We start from the raw sequence: 26,163 nt of genomic DNA, 5'->3' as shown, positions 1-26,163 counted from the left end.
TCCTAGGCGGAAAAAAACTTCATATTAGGTCCTTATTACTCTTCAAACAAAATATTTCCTAAAATTGGAGAACACTGTCAGAGTTCAGGACATCTGTTCGGAAAAGGATTACAAAGTAAGACAATTATGACGATTTTCCATTACGATTGATGAAAAAAATGAAATATTTACGGCTATTTTTTTCTGAACGAATCATGGAACTATATGCTGATGGAGATATTTATAACACGCACACAAACACACTCACATACGCACGCACAAAAAACACCTTTCACTTGGGAGCCCTCCAGTTTTCTTTCTACATTACTCCTACTACCTTAATAATAACATTACATAATAAACAATAAAATTGTAACAGTTTCAAATAGTACCCTTTATTACAACAATATGCAATAAACAAAATTACTCAATGTCTAAATTGTACATAATGTTATATTCGAAATATCCTAGTCAACAACTTAAATGTTATTTTACTAAAATAATTGAAATCATTTTTTTTTCAACCATATATAATCAACTTCAGCTATCGCATAAAACAAAATGAAAATCCCAAATTTTAACAAATTTAAACAATACCCTTTTTACACACTATAACAACCATAACTACATATCCTGTAATATGTTCTGAACACTTTATTATCAAAAAGATATTAAAATAGCAGCAGTACTTCTACATACCACTCAAATGTAACCGCGTATTTTTTACTTTTTCTATTTCTTTTCTTTTTTTTTCTCTTTTTTTTTGCGGGAAGGGGGTGGGGGAGGTTTGGGGTACAACGCATCAACAAAGATGAAAAGATATGGCCACTTTCCAGCTTAGTTTTACTGCTAAATGAAGACTTAAAGTGCCCCCATGGCATTATTTTAGGAACGAGCGGGCACCTGAGTAGAATGACCGAAGTTTCAAAGGCTAGCTGGACAGCTTCTTGACATGAAAGAATACTAAGTCACTTATGGGATTCGAACCCACAAAGGTGAGAGGCAAGTGGTTTGAAGTCACCGTCTGTAATCACTTAACCACAGACAGTGTAATTTCTAATCCCCTCAGGGATAATAAATTTTTTAAGTTTGACCTACCTTGTATGATAACTACATATTCCAGGACATTTGAAAGTTTGACATCATATTGAAGCTCTCTACTATTATATAAAGATATGTTACTAAAAATAGACCTGATGGCCATGGTTCAACAGACATGCCAAAAATAACCTCCAACTACATCTATTTATAGATAGGGAGGGCAAAAATATGCCTCAAACTACATCTATTTATAGATGGGGAGGGCAAAAAAAAATCTTAAATCATCAACTTTTAAAACTTTTCTGCAGAATCATATTAAAAGATTTTAATATATAAGACATATATCAGTTCTGTGAAAATAGAATAACCCTCTAATGATTAACTCAAATACTAGATTGCAATACAAAGAAAATATAACACACTTCATCTAACTAATAAACAATAACAAACAAATTTTTCAAATATGTAATGTTCAAATTTCATAACTAAAAAAAACATGTAAACAAACATATGAAAAATATTATAATGCAACAATTAGTCTCTTACTTTAAAAGTTAATAATTCCATTTAAAAGTTTCTATTCTTTTTTTAGTTGTTACATATGTGTGCTAGTGTTTGAGATTATGTTTTGACCAGTAAGATTGCAGTTTTTGAAATGAATTGTAACACATTTACCTTAGTAAACATGCTAACTATTAATCAGTTGAGTAAATCGACTGTATATAAAAAAATAATTTCAAACACTAAATTCGTTAGTTGTCATATGTAGGCATTTACCTAATTAAATTGGACGAACAGTACAGCCGTTTTTTGACCAAATTTTGTAAATGCTTACAATTAAACAATAGCCTTCACTTAAAACAATAATTCATTAATGAATTGTGGATAAATTCAAAATTTTATTTGTTTTAAAAATTATTTTTTAAACAGTCGATTTACTAGACTGTTTAACAGTTTGCCAATTTACCAAAGTAAATGTGTTACGATTCTTTTGAAATACTGCAATCCTATTAGACAAAAAATAATTTCAAACACTAAATGTCTGTTCCTAACTAATATCACAGTTGATAACTGACTGATTTTTTACAACAACAAAAAACAACAGTGCAGAACTGAAAAAAAAATAATGTTTATATATAATGTTAACTAACCTACAATATTTTGTAAATTGGTGTTAAAAAATCACTTTATTCTGTGTAAATAAGCAACTTTTTTCAAATCTGTTTAATTTCTTTATTGTTTAAAGGCACATTATGCTCCAGAAAGAAAGATTTTTTTTACTCCATACAAAGAGCAGACATGAATTTTATAATGTTTAAAGATCCTGTATGTTGTAATTGAGGTTGTATACTACACTTAACTAAAATTATATATATGTATATAACTTTGCTTATAAAACAATTTTTACCCATCGAAGAATATGTAAAATATGTACTGCAAATATTTGTATATTATATGCAATCATTAAAATATAGGCATTCATTTCTTATTAAAAAAATTGACTTAGACTATAGAAAATAATTTTTTATTACCTCCCTTTATTTACCTAAAATGTTAAATTCGTTAATAACTTACAAAATTGATAAATCTTAATTTGAGCATCATATTTATGATATAAAACCGTAAAAAAATGTTTTACAGGATCTTTAAATAATCGTTTAGATCATGTTAGATGTTTGTTACTTGTAGGGAGTAGCGTTAAATGTAAAATTATTTGTAATAAAGCCAGTGTAATGTAATAAAAGTAGTATTTTGACTTCCATACAAAATACGAAATTACATAAACTATACTTAATAATGGCCAAAATCCAAAATCGACAGAAGAAAAAGACTGTTCAGGCCAGTAGCCAATAAGTAACTGCACAAAAAGTAAAAAGATTTTGAAAAATAAAAATACGAAATGTAAAAGCATTTATTGGGTATAGTATGCCTTTAAAGTGACATAATGCCCATTTTTTTTACTACATGTATATTTTGTACTTTTCATTCTTCTTTTGTCGAGCATTTAGGTCTTAGTCTTCATCCCCTTTCTGAGAACAACTATTTTTTATCAGTTTTGAAGGCTTGGAATATGAGAAAATATATTAACAGATAACCTATGTATCTTTGTGTGGGCACAAAAAAACACCACTTAGCATACATGTAACTGGAAACTGAATTATTTCAATTTTTAGGGAAAGGTAGATCCAATCCTGATAAATACATGTACGTTCATGTTTTCCTGAAAAATGTGCTCTTGAAATATGCATGCACACATGCGGGCACAAAATTATTTTCCACACTTTATTGTGAAAATTCCCAGAGAATTCTCTCATTTCATCGTATTTCAATTGCAAGAGAAATATGTACATATATTGGAGGGAAAGTCGAATATTTTAGTAAAGACCTTTGGATGAATGTTAAGATAACAAGTTTAAATGAAAAGATGCCATACTTAAATACAGTAAATATGGGTCTGTTTGTTTGTCTGGTTTTATCGTACACCAACACAGTTTAGTTCATATGGTGCCAAAAACATGAAAGATGATTTGGGCTTATCTCAGGCGTAACAAACTTCAAACCAACACCAGGGGTCAAAACCATTACACCTGCTGGTCTAGATAGACTCCAATTATTCAACCTTATTCAGTTGCATCTTCAGGAAAGAATGGTGGCGGCAATTCTTATGCCGCAAACATTTATGGCCACCCCTCAGCCAAAAGGGGAGAATAAAAATTTAATCATGTTTATTGGACCTCAAACAACATCAATTTTTTCATATTTGTTTAATCACATAAAATGAGGTAGTACCAAATTGAAGTTAAATTTGCTCAAATTTGTACAAAAAAAAATAATTTAATATATTCACAGTCAAATTGTTCCCAATATTTATAAATTATATATATTTATACTAAAAATGAGGATTAGCTTAGAAAGTCCCAATTATTCTTTATTTTGGAGTTAGTCCTAAATACTCTTTTTTTCCTGGAGTAAGTCCTATATATTCTTTATTCTGGGGAAAGTCCCAAATATTCTTTATAATGGAGTAAGTCTAGATTATTCTTTATTCTGGAGTAAGTCCAAAGTATTCTTTATTCTAGGTAGAGTAAGTCCCAGATATTCTTTATTCTGGAGTAATGACATGTCAAATAACATCAATAGCATCAATCATCAAAAACTAAAAGTATTAGACACTATGATCCCAAGGGACAACAAAAAATGTAACAAACTTACGATGAAGAATGGGCAAACTTTAAATATCTGCACATGAAAGTAAGTGCACCCAGAATTTTTTTTCCTGTTGGGTAGATGCACCAACACAGTCAAGGGCATATGATGACTTTCAAACTTACTGGTGGGGGAAGAACTCAGGTGCCTTTCCGTGCATTATTTCAGGCACGAACGGTCACCAGAGTAAAACCACTAAAATTCTGTAAGCTAGTTGGATAGCTTGCTCACATAAAAGAATACAAAGTTACTGACAGAATTATTTTGTTGCTTCATGAACCCATAGGGGTGAGGGGCAAATGGTTTGAAGTCAACGCCCTGTGTACCTAGAATGCTTAATACTTAATGTTTTGACTAACAATAATTCCAAGATGAGGCTAATACTCGTAAATGTATGTAATAACGACTTGAAAGACAATGATGTTATAAATAAGTCATAATGAAAACAGAGTTAAAATTCTTAAATATAAACAGAGCACAGCTCTTAGTGTAATATAATTACTTATACATCTATCTAGACTATACATAAAAAGGCATGTAACACTACATATACAAACATTTAACCTGCCTTTATTTGGATTTTATAATATGGGCTTCTTTTTCATGAAAAACAAACAAAAAGGTCTTTGGATTCTTAATAGGGACTACTTTTTGTATGAAAAATAAATAAAAAGATCTTGAAAAATGAATATTTTTTTTTAATTCTTAACAAGAAAATGAATAAATAGTTCTTTACCTTCTTTCCACAAATCAATTATTTGCATTAACATAATGAACTTAAATTTAGTGAAGTTCAAGATGCTTCAACATAAACTTATAATGTGATCTAAAGCAAGTATCTCCTTTGTTTGTTTGTTTCATTTTTACGCCTTTTTCCAACAGTATTTCAGTCATATAGGCGGAAGTTTCTCATAATATCAAATTCAGCTTAATTTGAAACAAAGAAACTTAGTAAAAATTTGTTATTTTTCATGGAAGACCATATTTTTATATTTGAAATTTAAAATTATTGCTATTCTTTTTTCACAGAAAAATAGGCAATACCGTTTTGTTTTTGTTGTTATTGTTTTTTGTGTGTGTATTCATTGATTTACATTACATTTACCAAACTCCTCACAGTGATTACCTCCCTTGGCAGAATTGTAATCACTGCCTTCAAAGACGTCACATGATGATGAAAGTCACATGACGTAACGTCGAAATTCAAATGTAAATATCGACCGTTACAAAGAAAATCAAACGTTATTTTTCTCTTTCTGTTTTATTTTTAACTTTTGGTGCCTACGTTCGATATAGTTTATCAAAATATTATTGAAAGTATACAAAATAACGAAAAATAAATTCAAACGCTAAAAAATATGAAATATCAAAATATTGTCTCGGTAGAAAATAATCTCATATTTTTTAAAATTATTTCTAAATATGCATATTATTTATTTATTTATTCATAAACATTGTTAAATAAATGAGAGAAAACTTATCTGATAGATAAAAGCAGTAGATAAAACAATTTTTGAAAAAATATAGTATATCAGAAATTCTGATATATCGGGACCTTGGTGGCAGAGATCTACGCCGAAGAATTAAGGGGAGATCACTGTGTGGAGATTGTACATTTACATGTAATATAAATCCGTGGTGTATTTAAAGTTGCCATTGTAACTTTTTTGGTTAATTGCTTAACTTCGTTCGCTCGAAAATTAATTTCTTAAAAATCTGTATATAACCTATAACCTACACTTAAAATGCATGAATTAAGCAAAAAATTAATAACACATGCCTTTAAAACAGGCTCTTAATAATCATATATTGTGCATTATTATGCAAATTATTTTTATGAATATTCAAAAAAAGTGAACCCCAGGCAAAATTAAGCAAAAACACTAAGCATATTAATCAATTAGTCATTTATGTTTAACATTTCATATAAATCAACTTATCATAAACAATAAATCAAATATTCATCAAGGACAAAAACTAAGTTTATTCAAATTAATGTCCCACATTCATAAGGTGTAAATTCATAAATATTCATGAATCATCATTTCAGATACTAAACTGATATGCAAATCAAATGAACATGAATATTCATTCTCTATATTCCATATGTTTTATTACTATGCCAAATCTATAAGATCATACATATTTCTGATCCTACAGTCCAGATTGTTAGTAACAGATATGCAAATTAAGATGGTTTCATGAAAATATTCACATTAAGTTTACCCAAATGTCATTCTACATGTCTATTAGTGAGTGCTAATATGTGCAAACCCGCGACTGCAAGAACACACTATTGGGAACATTTAATGATCATGCATTTTACTCTGAAATTTGTACCAATTGTAACTATGTTAATTCAAGATGGGCGGTACATGTTGGCTCATAAATATTCATATTGTTCTGCATATTTTTCTATATTCCAAAATGTGTATAATTTCATGTGAATGTCCTGAATTTTCTACATTCAAAAACGTCATAAATATTTTCATGTTCTTACATTTCCCACAAATATGCTAATAAAAATTCTGGGTCATGATTTCCATAAATATTCATGTTCTGCTTATTTCTATATCCATGTGTTGACCTGTATTTCTAATCAAGTGCTCATAAATATTCATGTTCTACATTCTAGTCATTGCTCATGAATATTCATGTTCTGCATATTTTTATTCTATGTGTTGTCCCATATTTCTAATCAAATGCTCATAAATATTCATGTTCTACATTCCAGCAGGAGTGTCAGACCTCTCCTTGTCTTCAATGTCTTCAACTTCTCCCTTTTCTTGCGCCATTACATCTGCAAGTGGAATTTTTTAATTACTCAGTGCAAGACAAGCTAACAGCATACTCTCTCCAAGGTTAAAGGGACTCAGCTGAGGTATTTTCTGAACTGAACAATTGTTGTAAGTATGAAGTGATTAACTTTAGACAGTTTTTGAGAAAATTAAGAAAATTAAGTCAATAAGGGGCATCACTTTGCAAAAATATAATTAAGGATTATCTGTCCTTCAGAAATGGTGTTATATTATGATATCATGTTTGAAGTGAATAACTTTAAAATAAATAGTATCTTAGGAAATTGGACCTTTACAAAATGGTGAACCAGGGCTAAAAATACATGTTTATAAAAGGGCGAAACTTAATATCATGCAGTAAATTTTTAGGATTGGACCTGAATGAAAAGGCTAACCAACACTGATGCCAATGTCTAATGCCTACGAGAGGGTCATGACAATAATTTCTGTTTTTTCTTTGGAAAGTGGAGAAATAAAGCTTGCTGAATAGCTGCCTCACTGAAAGAATCCACAGTCCTTAACAGCATTCCAACTCACAGCAGTAAGGGGCAATCAGCCACCTTCACCACTTGGCCACAGAGGCCCTTTAAAATTTAAATACAGGGCGGGTAAAGTAAAGGAGTGGCAACATAAAGTGAATCAGAGGCAAAATAAAAGAAGTGAGGAGTTTGTTTTTATTCTGCTTTTTAGGTCAGGTATTACATCACAGAAACAACATGGTCATTTGGCAGATTAACTAGTAAAGAAAGACCTTGGGTTCCCTCATTGTATTATTTTTGGCACAAACAGGTACCTGAGTAGAACCACTGATGCTCTGTATAAGCTAGCTAGATTATAAGCTACCTCACATGAAAGAAATCAAAGTCCTTGTCAGGAATCGAACCTACAGTGGTGGGGGCAAGTGGTTTAAAGCCAACAACCTTAACCACCTGGGACATGACTGCCCTCCCAAGAATAAAAAGGAGGGATAAAATAAAAATTGTGATCTCATAGAACAAACCTTGTGCAATAACTTCTAAAATATCTGAAGCACAAATTTCCTCGTATTCTGCTTTATCAACTGCGTAGTGTCCTATATTTGTCTTTAACTCTTCCAAGGGAATTAACTCAGTACTGCATCTTCTTACAATTTGATCCTGCAATAAATCATTTTTATCATTATTATATTATGTTTGGATACAAAACATTTAAAGTGACATTATAAAAATTTAATTTTTACCTTTACATTGACAAGTTACGTTCAGTGAGAACATTTGTATGCTGAAACAAACTGTTGAGTCACAGTTTCATGATAAATCATCCAGAATGTCTGTTACTGTTGCCACTTCTTTAAAGCAACTCCACTATGGTCAAAAAGCAGAAAAACATATAAAAAAAAAAGAATTTACTACATAGATCATCTAGGACATTTAAAATAGAAAGATATTCTCAGAAATAGATGGAAAATCATATTCTTGTGCTATTCTTTGCCTGATTTGAGTGAAAAGCACAGCAACCCTTTTAAATTTTGGATCAATTTTCATGTTAAGAATAATTATTTTATTTTAATCAGACTGGTTTTTCTGTTAGTTTTACCCATGCAAGAAATTTCATTTGGCATGGAAGGTGCTAGAGGAGTTGTGTGCTATACAATGGCATGCTTTAGATATAATTTTGCCATTTATAAATGAAGATGTAATTTCATTATGTTGTCCTAAGAAAATAGTTACGGGTGTAAAAACATAAATTATCATGGAAAATTGTTTTAGTAACGAAAAGAATATGCAAGAAAAAATAATTGACGTATGTTTGCTGTTCAGATCGGAATATCCATCCCTCGAGAACCCCCTAATGGCCAAGGCGAGCTCCAGAGGGACGTATATTCCTATCTCAACCACAACATATGACAGATATGATTATTCTGGAAAAAATGGAATGAGAGAATGATCCGCCATTTTTTACATAAGTTACTGGTCTATACCTACATCAAATGGAGCATTTATCTGATAAAATTAATTCCTTGGCAGAACCAAACAGGAGGAAATAGTTGTTTACTACAGACAGAACATGATGTAAGGGACAAAAACAACAGCTTACATGAGTAATGCTTATAAAACAACTGTTTTTCTTAATATTTCCTCAGTTTTACCTATCATATCTAATTGTTTTTTGTTGTTGTTTTTTTGTTTTTGATTTTAAAATTCATTTTCAAATATGCTATAACATATTAGCATGTATCACACTGTCTCAAGTGTTTCCTGTCTCTCATAAAGCACATGGAGCAACTCTTGTAGAAACTGTCCAGGAACGTGATTCAAAATTCAGTAAACAGGAAGTTTTATCTTATATAATATGGCCTTGCATGTCTGTAAGGTCGCTTTTCATTGAATAACCATGCTGTTTAAATAGTTTAATATATATCGATATTATGTCAATTTATGAATAAATCTCACTTTTTTTCTCTCAAAAAGTATTAGTGTACAGTAATATAAATTCATTATAATTAATCAATACTAGTATTCCTGACAGGTTATAATATTCCGGACAGGTTATATGGCTTCATATAAACAGTTATTTGCAATAACCTAGCAGCTTGGGTTATATTTACAAACAACCATTTATATAGGACCATATAACCAGTCAAAAAATTTATAAGTTATAATAATATGGGTATTTGGCAGAGTTTTGATTCTTATAACTTTTGCTTATTCAGGACAAGCCCACCACTTGTCTTCCTCTTAAGTAAGAATTCACTGTCACTGGATGGGCAAAGTGGACCTTATTTAAGTTAAGACAAAAATAAACAAGACATATCAGCAGACAGCCCTCTCCTTTTTTCTCAAAGCTGGCTAGTTAAATAAAATCAACATTATAAAAAGGGGGCATAATTCTGCAAATGTGCTAAGCAGATTTACCTGCCCTTGATAGTCAAGAAATATTTTAAGTGTGAAGAGAATTTTTTCTTATTTCATTTATTTATTCATTCATTTTTTTTTATTTTTTGGAGAAAAAGAAAAATATTCTAAGTCAAAAAAAGCAAAAGTGGCTTTTGGGATTATCTGCCCCTTATAAATGCATTTAAATTTTCATAATGAATAAGTACTCCAAGTGAATATCTTTGATACTTATTGAGAAATGTACCTGAACAAAAAATAAACCAATAAGTTCAAAGTAAAATTGGGTCACAACTGAGAAAAAAAAAATTTACCTGCCCTTTAGAAAAGCAATCCAATTAAAAAATGTAACACATATTCCAAGTTTGAAGTGATAATCTTTGACAGTTTTTGAGAAAATGGACTTATAAAGAAAAAGAGTAAGTAAAAAAACGGGGTATAACTTTGCAAAAAAGGATTTTAGGATCATCAACCCTTCTGAAATATTTTCATATATTGATAGTGAATATGTATATCAAGCTTTGATTGGGTTACCTGCCTTTTAAAAAGCCGTCATTTCCAGACAATAAACAAGCAATTATCATAGTATTGCAAGCAATCAATAAGTCCCCTACCGGTTAGAACCCCAGCAACATTTTGATGAACCATTGGCCATTCAATTTTACCAGTGAATGAATGACATGAATGAACTTAAATCTTTTGAGTTCTAAGTTTGTCTATATCACAGTAATGTGTTAAGTTTCCCTGCCTAGTAAGGAAATTATGTTTAGACAACCTTGTCATATAATTATGATGTGGGATTTTAAAGTAAATCCTATAAGGAATGAAGAAGTTGGAGTGAAAAATACCAATTTCTCGAAAAAAATCTAAGTTCAAGGGGGGATAATTCTGGAAATAGTCTTGCTAGAGTATTTAACCTTCTCAAAAATGTTGAGTGATAATAAGAAACTTTTATATGAAGTTTGAAGTAGATACATTAGAAAATAAAGAAGTTATTTAAAAAAGACAACATTTTTTTTCATAAAAATTCTAAGTTCAAGGGAGGTAATAGTGATAATTTTTTTTTGTAAACCTTGTCACATATGATGTGGTTGATGGTTAAAGTTTGAAGTAAACACCTTAAGAAATAAAGAACTTATAGTGAAAAAGCTGAAAAATTTAAATCAGAAATCTTGAAATTCAGGCTATTTGTTGCCATAGCAACCAGAATTTTCAACATAGGAAGAAAAAAAAAGACGTGCATAATCTCCATACTGCCATCTATCCATATATCAAGTTTCATAAAAATATTTTCAGTACTTTTTGCGTTATCGCGGGATCCAGTTTTGTGGACGGACGGACTGACAGACAGACTGACAGACGGACGGAGGGTAAACCTAAAGTCCCCTCCGGTTAAACCGGTAGAGGACTAACAAGTATAGGTTTAAATAGCTTATATGGTTTCTAAAAAGAAATTGGACTTTAACAAAAAGGGTAACCAATGACAAATCTGACGCTCACACTGAGGAGAGGGTAATGATATAACTCCTCATTTTTTCTTCATAAAGTGGAGCTAAAAGGTGACCTGCCTCTAATTTTGTGTGTTATTAATACATGAATGTCCACTTTCTAAAATATTGTGTTTGCCTTATGCCAATACTTGTTGCCAATACTCTGTACATTAAGCACAATTAGCTCGAGTAAGCAAGAGCACAGAAAAATGAAGTTGTGTATTGTTAATTAGTTATTAGTACCTTTCTAACAAATCATTCTGGTTAAAGGGCAAGAGCGTGGAAAAATCAATTAGACATTTGTCCATAAAATGGGTTTTGCATACAGGTTACAATGCTATATTTCTTTTTGATGAGTTCTAAGTAGCACAAACTCAGTAAAGGTCACATGGCAACTATCCCACTTGACTTGTGTGAGAAGAACTCAGGTGCTCACCAATGCATTATTTCAGGCACCTGAGTAGAACCACCAGCATTCTGTATGCTTGTTGGATAGCTTCCGCGAATGAAACAATCCAAAGGTCATGTTGGGATTCAAACCCACAGTGGTGAGAGGCAAGTTGTTTCAGGTCAAGATAATGCTATCCTGTCTAGAGCTATATCAGCTGAGCAGCATTAAGTAAGTTTGGTGTTCACTAGTTTAGGCAAGAAAAAAGAAGCTCTAGGCTGAAGCAATGTAATGTTGTAGTGGCAAGTGGTTTGACTGAAGTCAACGACCTTAACCACTTGGCCACAGACGCCCCTCTCCAATACGCAGCCACAACTAATGTCAATTTAAACATGCATGTATAATACCACCTACCTTTCCATTATATGATACCCTGACAAACTTCTGTTGCTCTTTGTTTTCATATGTTTCAAAAATCACGTAAGAACCGAATGGTGGCCATTTAAAATCATACACATCTAGCAAACCTAGAAGACCGACTAGTGTTGAATCGTGGCAAGAGTAAATATACATCTTCTGCCTGAAATCATAAAGTTAGAAATTCTCAAATCTCAAAGTAAATGAGGCTAACTTTTCAATAGATAAATTGACCAATGATTTTGTGTTGCTGTTTCCTGTTATTCTTGAGGCAGTCATTTTATATGAGCAATACCATATTCTTATAATACCATAAAACCTATTCTTTCAAGTTGTCAGGATTGAAATTCACAAACAATGATTGTTGGGTGTAAGATCTTATCAACACAATAAATTACATGTTGTGGAGAAAAGCAAGCACCTTGTCTTTGTCAATCATTATCAGTAACTAGCAGGGTGTCTCAAAAGAAAGCACAAAAAGCACTAACCTCACCTTATTCAATACTGGAACAAGCTAGATTGAACCTTCACATGAAATAAAAGGGCCATGTAATAGAAACAGGCTATTTGACAAAACACAAGGCTATTTGATTTGAAAGAGGCATAGCACCCCCCCTCCCCCACCGCCTAGTATAAATCATAGTGCGGACTGTTTTGATGTTCTTTCTCTTTGGTATCACAGGCAAAAACAAAAACACAATCCCTTTTGTCACAATATGAAATCCCAGAAAAGATAACCAATGAACAAGCATCTGAATACGACATTTCTAACGTTATCCCTTCTCTTTTCTTTCTTGTCACATTATGTAAACCCCACAAAAAATGAGCCAATCAATGAGCATGCTTTTGAATGCGGGTAACTAATATCTACACTAAAGTTAAGACACTGTACATGTTAGTGTATACGATTTAACTCTGACACATTTTCAACAGAAATATCTGATACAAATCTGATACAAGATGTATCGCTCACTTGATTATTAAGGCTCTAAATGACAAGGAACAATCAATGATGTTAACTGTAAATAAAAAGCAAATATTCTAACTTCAGCTAGACATCAACTAAATAATTTGTATGAGAGATTTACAAATTATTTGGCTGAAAACATCTATATATTAACAATGTTTTTGCATATTTGGTCTCTGTGGCCTTGTTTTTGACCCAAATGACCCATATTGTATGTGAGCTAGAAATCATTGCAACAACCTTTCTAACTAATTTCAAGTACATATGGAATGAAACAGTAGTTTTTAGAGTGATTACAAGACATTTTTTTCCATTTTTGAGTTGTACAACCTAGTTTTTCACCCAAGATGACCCATATTCAAACTTTCCCAGTAATTTCTAGGACAAATATCCTGTCCAAGTTTAGAGACAATTGAGGTACGTGCTGATATACCACATACATTGATTCTTTAAGTTCATTTAAAGTTCATCCCTCAAAGCATTCTCAGGTATCAGGTAAAGATCAAAATGTCATGCAAGGATGGGCACATATAAAGAGCAATTTGTTCAAGTCAGCAAATTTCTATTTATTACCAGTCAGTATGGCTTGATTATATATGCTGAGATATGGCATTACAAAATAAAACGTTCCACAAAGTTCTTTTTTATTAGAGACAAAAATATTATGACCTTTGCCAAAATAACCAGTTCATTACATTGGATTATAAATCATTGATTCAACAAATTGAACTAGCTCAAATAAGGCATAAGAAATACAGTAGAATCCCTACTTCAGACCACCCTGGAATTAAGACCACCTCTATCAAGATTTTTCTGTTCTCTACATCAATGGATACATGATCAAGAATTTAGATCACCTGTATATCCACTTTTAAGAATATCCAGATTCATTCCCAATTCATTGTTTTAAACTTTATTAGACCCCACTATTGAGACCACTGACATTAAAGTCAACACCTATCTTATTCTAAAATTTGGTGTTATGATCTGCTTGAAAGCTCTTAGGCATGACACTTAATTTCACAAGGTGTGAAAAACTGTTGTTTTTGGGTTATTGTATGAAATAAGGTGAGAAAGTAATTTTTTAGTGATTTAGTGTTGCTTTCAGCACATTTATTTTGTTTCTTATTTGATAGGTGAACTATGTTCATCATATAATAATTAGTATTGAAATCAGATAAAAGAGACTTTAATGTTAAATTTCTTCAGAAGTATATTTACCTCTCATCAGATAAAATATTATTACATACTTTTATATTGTATTTGTAGGTTAAGATACATATTGTTTGTTCATACAACAGGACTTAAAAAGACCATGGTCATAAAGTATGTAAGCAATGATAAGAATATTCACAATTTAGACCACCCCGCAATAAAGACCACTTTCGTCCAGTCCCAATGGTGGTCTTAATTGAGGGTTTTCACTATATACATGTAGTATTATAGGTAATAATATATATTCATAGCATCTACAATCCATATAAATTACTAAAAAGGTGTCAAATATGCAAAAGTAGCCCTTACTAAGTAAATCATGCAGTGAAAATATTGTGATAAATACTGCAAAATCAGTCAGTAATCGCACATAAATCAGTCAGTAATCGCACATAACATGTAAAATTATTACTTGAATCTTGAATCTATTGATTTTTCTTAAATCTTAGTACATTTTTTCTTTATTTTGATTTTCTTGAAATATTTTGGCTCATCTACAGGCACACAGCTTTAAACTATTACATGTGCAAGATATAAAAATTCTAAAATCATTACTGCTAAAAGTACAGTCTGATAAGGCACCTTAGAAATTTAGGATGACATGGCTTTACAATGATAAAATACTGGGTAACCGGGTAATAAAATTTCCTTTATTTTCTAATGGCTAAATAAATTTCAAGGGAAATAACTCTTGCTGATTAACATATAGAAAGCAGTATGTGATTATATATCCTGTTTAAGTTGTATATCATTCTGTTCAAGACAGGAAAACAGTATTTTACAGTCCACTTACAAATTAAGGAATTTTAATAAGAAAAATGCTAAATTCAGAGACCAGTTGTTGTCAATACCAGGAAACACTCAAGTGCAAGCTGGGATTATTCTGATCTTGAATGCTTTGGCTCTTTTCTAGAATGACCCCAATCTATTCTAGGTTTGTTTGTTTGTTTGTTTCATTTTACGCCTTTTTCCAACAGTATTTCAATCATATAGGCAGGTAGTTTCCTAACCATCGTTCCTGGAGAGTTACACCAGTACTAGACTACCTTCCTCCGCGCTAAACTACCAAAGCCTCTCCCCGGGATCGAACCCATGCCAGAGAGGTGACTGGATTAGAAGTCATCGACTCTAACCCCTCGACCATGGAGGCGGTATCTATTCAAGGAAAGATCCACTGTATTCTAGAAATACTAGTATCTATGTCACTCTTTTCTAGAATAGCTTCATTCTATGCCACTAAAATGGTTTGATCAACTATTCCAGAAAAGCTCCATCATATTCTAGAATGTGGCCACAATTCTAAAAAGCTAGATTCTATTCTAGAATAGGTTAATTTTATGTGACTCTTTTCTAAAATGGCTTAACTATAAATAGCTTGACTTGGTACTAAAAAGACTTGACTCTAAGACTCTTTTCTAGAATAGCATTGTGACTTTTCTGGGATAGCATGGTGACTCTTTTCAAGAATAGCATCGTGACTCTTTTGTAGAATAGCATCGTGACTCTTTTCTAGGATAGCATGGTGACTCTCTTCTAGAATAGCATGGTGATACTTTTCTAGAATAGCATCATGACTTTTCTAGAATAGCATCATGACTTTTCTAGAATAGCATCATGACTTTTCTAGAATAGCATCATGACTTTTCAAGGATAGCTTGACTCTTACCAATGGTATCAATATGAGTTTTCTAGTAAATGACATGAAAGGTGTTTAGAATAAAAATAATAAGAATGATAATGATAATAATAATAATAAACATATCAATAATAATAATAATAATAATGATAAACATATTAATAATCATATTACATGATATAATAAAAATAACAATAATAATAATAATAATAATACTTATAATAATACTAATAATAATAATTATAAGCATAATAATAAATTTTACCTGAGGTTTTCAGCATTTTCTATTGTATCTAACAATAATTTAACAAGAGGTCCTGTAGACAACTTCATTGCCACTTCTCGTTCTGACCTGAAACATGTACATAATACATGGTTATTATATACATGTATGTAAATGTATCATTGTACTTCATCTGAATGCTATTATAAATTTCTGGATACCTGATTCTAATATCTATTTTTAAAGTTGTGGCATGGCCGAGTGGTAAACGTGTCAGACTAGCAATCTAGTGATCGCAAGCAGCACCGGTTCAAACCCCATCAGGGACAGGCCATTGATTCCTTGAGCAAGTAACGTTACCCTCATTGCTCCATACTGGTTGGTTCCAGGAATGGATTTCAAGCTTAAAGCATCATTAGTTTTATCATGTTTTTGTTGGTACACTGTGTAAATCTATAATGCAGGAAAGTGAACAAGGGGTTAATGTTTTTACTTCTTAACATAATTATATCAATCATGCATTTTAGGTTTTAAACTGTTTAACATATCAATCATACATTTAAAATTCTAAACTTATATATGTAATCATAAATGTCAATCATGAATTTAAGGTTGATATATATATATACATTCAATAATGCATATTTGGTTATCAACATATTATGTCACTCATGTACTTGATGTTATCAACTTAAGTATTCAATCGTGCATTTTAGATAATCAATGTAAAAATTTGATCATTTATTTTAGGTTTTCAATTATGCATTTATGTAATCAATATAAATATTCAATCACACATCTTTGGTTATCAACATAAAATGTCAATCACAAATTTAGATTATCAACAAAAAATGTCAATAATGCATATTTAGGTTATCAACATATTATGTAACTCATGAACTTATGTTATCAACATAAAAATTCAAATAATTTTATCAAGCTCTTGCTTTTGTTCCTTCACTAACAAGGATTGTTGCCATGCCGACAGAATTATATTGTCTTAGCTGTGCTTTAAAATCATAAATTTTCACAAGGGATTAAATTTTGCTAATTTTCCAAATTAAACACTTTCACAAAATAAATGTATCAAAGTATCATTAAAAATTTAACAGATTATCATTTTAAAATATAATTTAGTGAATATTAAACCTGACCATTTAGTATAAAATATTGCATCAAATGAAATTTTTGCCTCACAAAAAATTTGATTTTACAGTATCTATATTGAAATTTGGCAAGAGTTACTCACTCTTGATGTGCACAAAAAGCATAATACATGACTTTGGAAGCATTTTCTTCTATCATTGGACGATGTGGCTTCAGCCGGTCTGGATAGGGATATCCATGAGTCTACAATACAAGATATAATATGATTTAAGGTTGTTGTTTTTTTTTTGTACCAGAGTAGAACCTCACATGTTCCATTAACAAGCTGGATAGCTTCCTCATATTAAAGAATCCAAAGTCACTTGCAGGATTCGAACCCACAGCCGTGAGGGGGCAAGTGGTTTAAGGTCAATGACCTTAACCACTCAGCCACATACTATATTATGCTTAGCTTAATAGGGAGAGCATCTGATAAGTAACTGTAATGCGAGGGTCAAAGGTTTGATCCTCATACATGGTGTAATCTCTCCATGACAACTGATCTCGGACATTAAGTCTACAGGTCATTTGTTTCACAGCATTGATTTATAAATCATGTTAAATTAGAACAACCTGTTAGGTTGACTGACCACTAAACTTTACCCAATAATATGCATCAATAAAACAGACAAACTAATCATACAAAGAGTTAAATAAATTAGTCCAAAGGATTAAAATCAGCCCAAAGTGTTAAAATAGTCCAAAGAGTTAAAATCAGCCCAAAGAGTTAAAATCAGCACAAAAAGATAAAATAGCCCAAAGTGTTATTAATAGTCCTAAGAGTTAAAATAGCTGAAAAGAATAAGATAGTGCTACCTCTCTGGCCACAATATCATCTCTGATGTCTATAAAGTTAAGTTTATGTTTACCAGGCGTCCCATCTGGATGATAATCTGAAAGAAACAAAATACTTGTATGAGAAAAGAGATCCACATTCTCAAATTCTTTCTAAGTTCATCAGATGATATATATAATAAAGCATGAGGGCTGTATTAATGCTTTAATATATAAATTTAATGTATGAATACTTTCTTGAAATAGAGTTTCACATTTCATTTCAAATTGATAGAGATATCTTTGTTCAAAATTATTTATTCTAACACTATCGAAAAATTTTCTGTATAAACAAAGAAGGCTTGAAGCGTGCATTATTCTACAACAATGCACTCGCCGTTCTTATTATCTCCCTGTGTATTTTCACATTGAAAAATCTGATAAATAAAAACAATTTTTTGTCGAATTTTGTTGTGAAAACTATCTAGAATGAAAGGAAATGGTCTAACTAAGAAAATGAATCCGAACACTATATAATATCTTTACTTCAGTCGTTAACGCTGTACAGATGTTTAAAGTGCTGTTTACGTGACGTCACAATGTAGCCCCAAACATCACATGCAAAACAATCAAATCAGGTACGCTATTTCAATGTCGCAAACGAGTTAAGTTTTACATTTATTTCACTTTTGATAATTTGTATTTCGCTTGAAAAGTTATAAGGTGAAATAAAATAAACAAACAAGGTTTTATCAAAGTTTTTCAAAATTTGTTATTCTGAAAATGTTTCTACACACGGTAGATTTAACGACAGTTTTGTTTCAACCCACTGGAACAGCCTTTATAAAACGTTTCTATTCAATGGAAACTCTGAGGTTTAAACAAATTTAACCACCAAACATAAAGTCCAACTTTATATTAATAATTATATTTTTTCTTGACGTGTTAGAATGGAAATAGATATTAATTCTTCGTGCATTATTTGTTTTTCGTTCAAATGCTTTGTAATTAATCACTCAGGCCTATCGGCCCTCTTGATTATATTACTACGCATTTGAACTCAAACTGTGCATTATTCTACAACAATGCACTCAGAATTGATATCTATTTCCTAAACACATTTTTTTATATAGACATGTTTTGACAACTTTTCACTTTTGTGGTGAGACCGAAATAGTGGAAAAAAATGCCCTATTCAGACCCCAAACACTGTTTTTTTCGTTTGAGAAATGTTGTTAAAAAAAGTGATCACTTTTTCGGCACCATTCCCAATCAAATAGATTCATCAATGGGGTGCCTTTTCGATGAAAACAGCCATTTTTCACAAAATTCTCATGAAGTAATGGGTTAAGAAAATCAAAAAATTCTTTAACAGCAATTGTCCACAACTTCCTGGGACAGCCCTTGTATAGCATTTTACCTACTGAATTTGTGATACAGATTTGTTAACCTTTGATATTTGGAATTAGATCCTGTTACCTACCTAATAAATCTTCTATAAGAAGTCTATTTTCCCTCAAACCAGGCAAATCACCACCGTGTACCATTGCATAGTGATTTATCTGTCGTAACACGTGACATACCCCAGTCCTTGGTAATAAAACATCCTTCGTTCCTTCATCAATGTGAATTTCTACAGGTTCTATTATAAGTATACAAAAAAATCTGTCAAAAAATTACTAAACAATATTCATGTCTTTAGTTTGTTTGTATTTTGCCCTGACATGTCGGTCATATATCTGCAGTCAGTCCACCAGATTAACCGGTTTTCTAAATTACTACATATATCCGGTACCGTTGGCCTAATGGTTAAGGCATCTGCCTTCGGATCGGGAGGTGGAAGGTTCGAGCCCAACGGGGAGCGTTATGTTTCTCGTGGGACTCATTCCGAAATGGTCGCTTCGTGAGCCGCGAGGTAGTTAAAATGAATCGTTACCGATTTCTATCCGCCTGGCGCCTAGCATAGTGGTAGGAGTTTGGAGGTACATGGTATGCAAGCAAAAGGTGTCTCATAAGTCAGAAATGGCTGGCCCTTTCAGTAGGGGTGACACTATAATAAACAAGACCTTTTTTTATCCAGTAATCACAAATTTTGACCGACTTCTTATATCAGCTAAAGCCTGAGTTTCTTTATAAAACAACACAAAACAATATTTATGTTACCTATTTTCTGCAGGCATGCTGCTTTAACTTATACATAATACATGTTAATTATTATTTACTTGATATATTTACTTTTCTTAGTATCATAGCACATATTCTCAAGTTTGATTTTCTTAAAATATTTTGGCTCATATCTTAAGGCATGCAGCTTTAAGTAAATACCTTTTAATTTTCTAAGTGACTCTGCTCCAAACATCCCAGCAACTATACATCTTGCTGTACCTATAGTTCTGTTAGTGTTTGTAGACCTTATACTGTAATTATATAACATACAATGTGAACTTATGTACATGTGTATCTACTTTTTTTTTTTGGCATTTAGAATAAGAACTGAATTTATCCTTGTCTGAAAAACTATTGAAATTCCCCATTTAATTGTAATGATTTTGCTTTGAAGTGTAAACAGAATTTCCTATGTTCATCATGAACAAGAGATATCAGTAGGACAACGTACTCAGTGCTTTATAGTAAAACAAGGGCATGGATTTAAAAGAATTTCCTTTGTTCAAAAAAGGGCCATAATTTGGTCAAAATCCATATTCCAGCTATATGCCTTAGTGACTTCCTATAATGCTCTCAAATAAGTGTGTGAAGTTTAAACCAATTCCCATCAATAGGTTTTTGAGATACTAAAGAAAGACTTAACCAAAGTGTGATGATCAGGCCTGTGTTATTACAATTTTCGTATTCTTCAAAAAGTCAAGCTAAAAACAAACAAACCCGGTCATTTTTTACACAAACACATTTGAATACACAAATTCGTACCTATCATGAACTTTTAAAACAAATTACTTATGAAGTGTGAACAGGTCGCTGCATGGTCGAGTGGTTAATGCTTCATACTAGTAATTAAAGGGTTACTGGCTTCGTATGTTCAAACCCTGTCAGGGGCAAGCCATTGTTTCCTTGCGCAAGAAACTTTCTAAGTACTGGATGGTTCAAGTGACAGATTTGAGAGAGTTTCAATAATATTCCAACATGATTGAACTAAAAATAAGTCTGTATAAATAACAAGCTATGAACATGCTTAGTCATTTTTAATTAAAAGTAGGAATATGAACCAATCTCAAACTTTACAATATAATTACTCAATGGCAAAAATTTCAGTTCAGTTAACCTACTATACTTGTTCTGGATCAAATTCACTGTCTATAAGTTTGGCTTCACGTATATACTGTTTCCGTAGCAACCGACCAATCACATACATTTGATCTTGACCTAGTTTTGTAAGATCCCCTCGTATAGCTTTACCCTGGAATAAAAAAAGAAGAAATTAAAATACTAGTGAGTACATCATCTAAGAAAGTGGTAAACATGTAAGATAGTAATCCAAGTATTGCTGACCGTGTCGGTTCAAACCCGGTCAGGGGAAAGCAGTGGTTTCCTTGAGCAAGAAACTTTACATTCATTGCTTAGTACTGGTTGGTTCCAGGAACAGATTTGAGAGTGTTTCAATAAGCTTATAGCTTCAAACAGTATCAATCTAAAATAAATTTGAATAAAACTAACTCTTATTTTTTTATTCTGTTTAAATGACAGGACACTCATTTATGACTTTGGGCTATTTTGTGTAAGGCAGCTATCTATATAGGGCGTTGGTGACTCTGTGGTTCTACTTAGGTATCCTCTTCTAATTGAAATAATTTATGGCAGGGCATCTAAGGTCACTCTCCACTAATAATGCTTGAAAGTTGTCATTTAGCCTTTACAGAGTCGGTAAACATTTAAATGTTGAGCCCAGTCATTTATCACAGAAAAATCTCTGAATAATGTTTATATCATTAAGTGTAGTGATATTATTATGACTCACTCAAATTCACACAGTGACCTGTAAAATACAAGGTTACAATACTATGTATACAATTAAACTCTCTAACAGTGCCCTTTTTCAGTTAATTATGTTAAGTAATTATTTTCTACCAAAACACCTAAACTTTGGCCTAAATGTGCAAATATACTTTCCTCTCGAAGGTATATGCAGTCCCCCATCAGGGGATTTTCGTCCACTAACAGGGAACCTGACCTGAAAAATATATACTTTTCGAGGAGGCCTGAGGAATGGGGTTGAATTTCAGTCCCAAATTGGCCCTTCAAAAAGGTCTGTCTATGGGTCTGATGTTCTTTCAGGTCAACTACAATGTATCTAACAAGATAGAGCAATCTAAGGGGAGGAATTTTACCTTTAACAATCTTTCTGGTTGACTATAGTGAGCATCATATGTTGATTTAGGTTTTGGACCACCATCTAGATTCACTGACTTGTAGTTATATACAGTGTGTGCAAGATCTCCCATAAATAATTTTGAACTGTAATCTACCTGCAAAAAAAGAGGTTTGTAAATTGTGTAATCTGATCCATCTTTCAAAATGTAATGGTGTACATGTACGAGATGCGTTGACAACAAAATTCTTTGTTGTTGTTTTTTTTTTCAACCATATAATAGGAGTAAAAACACACAGATTTTAGATAAACCAGTATTTGACTAAGAAAAAAAGGTATCTATACTTTACCTAAGTGCAAAAAAAAAGAAAAAATATTTCACATCTTATACATGTACAATTATACAATTAAGTAGTGGGTTTAAAGTTGATGCATGCCAAGATTGAAGGAGAACAAAATGATTCTGTTTATTTGGTTATCACCTGATTATGATTTATCTGAAAATTGCCTTAAATTATACAATTATGTTTAAATGTAATATACAAAAAATACCTGGAGTTTAATATTTCATCAAAATTAGAAAAAGAAGAAAAAAATTAACATAGAAAATGCGTATTTGTTATTGAAATACTTACTCTACAAATAATAATGTACTACACTATGAGATAATGTGCTATGTAGGTAATAGTTATAGTATATGAAAAGAGTTAGTTACAAGGATATAACACTGGCTGGGGGTGACATCATGGGGTGTTTTTGCTAAAAAATGGCGAGGCCGTTAGGCTGAGACAATTTTTTTTTGCAGAAACATCCCGAGATGTCGCCCCAGCCAGTGTTATATCCTTGTAACTAACGAGTTTCATATACTAGTTATATAAGTGTTTTATCGCAATGACATAATGTTTTCTTTTTTTGTAATAGAAACAAATAAATAAATAAATCGTTAGCTACATTACAGTTAACGATGATAATGCAGTTTTTTCAAGTTGTTTTCGCTGCCGCAAAAAAATATACAAAAGACATCCAATATTAGAGGCTGTTTGTATACTGTTATTAAGATTGATTAAAGATTAAAGGGCTTTTTTCAGTGGAAATAATTCATTCAGGGGATGTATCTTTTGATTAAATGAGAGTAAATTTCATTTCATTAATTATCTATAATTTATAATCAGTGTTCGAAATTAGCAGTAGTCCTATAGCCCCAGACTACTAAAATTTCCTCGGGCTACCAACTTTGCACAGTAAGTTGAGTAACAAGCCCGACCAGGCAACTGTATTTTAAGAGGCAATATAAATAACTGTTTTGAACAAATGAATTGTGCTAGTGAAATGTCTTTTGGGCTAGTGAATATTCCAATCTTGTAGTCCGACCAACCTAGTGAATTCAAATCCTAATTTCTTACACTGGCATTGATATATACAAGGTCCGAAAAAAACTCAACCAATATATAACAGTCGAGTTTTTTTCCTATATGAATCAATGAAAAACTTAGTCCAACTAATTAGACTTGTCAAAGAGACACCAAGATAATTTTGGACGGGGGCTGTCTTTTTCCAACGGTTTGACAGTAAGAAAAACAAGAGCTGTCGGTAGGACAGCAACGCTCAACTATTCTAGTGCTTGATAGTAAAAAATAATGCTTGATAGAGTTACCTACTCCTGTTTACAGGTTGGTGACATGATGGTGAACAAGTGTGCAAAGTTTCAAAGCCATATATCAATGGACTTTGAAAATATTTGAGGTATTACAAAAAACTTTAACGTAAATTCTAAGTCGAAAAAGGGGCATAATTCTGTCAAAATGCTTGATACAGTTATCTCCTCCTGTCTACAGGTTGGTGTCATGATGGTGAACAAGTGTGCAAAGTTTCAAAGCCATATGTCCATGGACTTTGAAAATATTTGAACTATTACAAAAACTTTAACGTAAATTCTAAGTTGAAAAAGGGGCATAATTCTGTCAAAATGCTTGATACAGTTACCTCCTCCTGTCTACCGGTGGGGGTCATGATGGTGAACAAGTGTGCAAAGTTTCAAAGCCATATGTCAATGGATTTTGAAAATATTAGAGGTATTACAAAAACTTTAACATAAATTCTAAGTTGAAAAAGGGGCATAATTCTGTCAAAATGCTTGATAGAGTTACCTCCTCCTGTCTACAGGTTGGGGTCATGATGGTGAACAAGTGTGCAAGGTTTCAAAGCCATAATTATGTCAATGGACTTTGAAAATATTTGAACTTTTACAAAAACTTTAACGTAAATTCCAAGTCGAAAAAGGGGCATAATTCTGTCAAAATGCTTGATACAGTTACCTCCTCCTGTCTACAGGTGGGGGTCATGATGGTGAACAAGTGTGCAAAGTTTCAAAGCCATATGTCAATGGACTTTGAAAATATGAGAGGTATTACAAAAACTTTAACGTAAATTCTAAGTCGAAAAAGGGGCATAATTCTGTCAAAATGCTTGATAGAGTTACCTCCTCCTGTCTACAGGTTGGGGTCATGATGGTGAACAAGTGTGCAAAGTTTCAAAGCCATATGTCAATGGACTTTGAAAATATTTGAACTATTACAAAAACTTTAACATAAGTGGTTACGCCAACGCCGACGCTCGGGTGACTACAATAGCTCTACTTATTCTTATCGAATAGTCGAGCTAAAAAGTCTGTAAAATGGGTCAAAACGTTCACGCCGAATTAATTAGGCTAAATGGGAATGGACTTAGAATTCATTTCTGACTTAGGATAAATGTTTTCTACCATCAAATACATATTTTGTGAACATTCAATGAGCCCTTTGGTTCACCTGATTATGTAACACCTTATAAATTTCTACTCAGGGGAGACTATTAACCAGTGTTGTCTTCACTGACAAATTATATAAATATTTTGAAGTGTGTACCTGTTCTACATTATACATTGTGTGGATTGGTGTCCTAGCCCCATGTCTAATTATGACCTGTACTTGTTTTAAATCATACCCATCGAGCAAAACTTTACGATTTTCATTTTGTGTTTTCACTCGGGTATCGTTTTTGTCAATTTCCGACTTTTTGAACATTTTCAGACCGACACCTGCAGCCAGGCAGCTACCCAAGCCCACGGAAGCTCCGATCACGTTTCGATTAAACATGACTTTAATTCATGAAATACGATTTTAAGATTTATTTTCAAAGTTGACGCAATTCAAGAAATTAGGATAAACTGCACGAGGTAACACCGACCGGCGGTTATTTGAAAAAAAAATGTATTGCGATGAATTACAAAGTTGAACACCACTAAGTTTTTTTTTCAGTATTATAAATACAGTCTATGTCTTCGATCCAGACTCAATGATGTTTTAGTTTACCATTTTACAACATGTTTTATAGATAAAAAATCACCCAGCATACATTTTTGTATAACTATCAAGATAACGAATCATCTCAACAAATTCAATGTCTTCTTGTTTTTAATGCGTTTATATTTTGATATGGACACGGTCCATGTATACACTGTAAAAGCAAAGCAGCGTGTATATCGGAGTTATTGGTGTAAATCAGAGTTGGAAGTAAATCATATCATTCGCCTTCTGAGTCAATAATGTCGACTTTTTCTTAATCATGCGTATATGTGAGAACTTTATAATATTTCAAAATAAAATAAAATAAATAAATAAAATTAAAAAATAAACAAAAATGAAAG

At 32.0% G+C, this 26,163-nt stretch overlaps 1 protein-coding gene across 1 annotated transcript; it reads right to left on the bottom strand.

The window, feature by feature from the left end:
• Window positions 1-6,774: 6,774 nt before the first annotated feature.
• On the bottom strand, window positions 6,775-25,726 carry LOC132750731 (lysophosphatidic acid phosphatase type 6-like). Its single transcript, XM_060740765.1, has 11 exons — window positions 25,382-25,726; window positions 22,498-22,635; window positions 21,439-21,569; window positions 20,480-20,571; window positions 19,638-19,796; window positions 18,197-18,273; window positions 17,484-17,584; window positions 16,277-16,363; window positions 12,191-12,356; window positions 8,026-8,161; window positions 6,775-7,027 (listed from the first exon to the last, which is right to left on the bottom strand). Exons 1-11 carry the CDS (start codon window positions 25,610-25,612, stop codon window positions 6,951-6,953), a joined length of 1,395 nt encoding a protein of 464 aa, XP_060596748.1. The 5' UTR covers window positions 25,613-25,726; the 3' UTR covers window positions 6,775-6,950.
• Between the last annotated feature and the right edge of the window lie 437 nt (window positions 25,727-26,163).

The sequence above is a fragment of the Ruditapes philippinarum genome, unplaced genomic scaffold (assembly GCF_026571515.1).
Source record: "Ruditapes philippinarum isolate M1 unplaced genomic scaffold, ASM2657151v2 ctg328_1_1_1_1, whole genome shotgun sequence".
NCBI lineage: Eukaryota > Metazoa > Mollusca > Bivalvia > Venerida > Veneridae > Ruditapes > Ruditapes philippinarum.
This window is presented reverse-complemented; position numbering and strand designations above follow the sequence as displayed.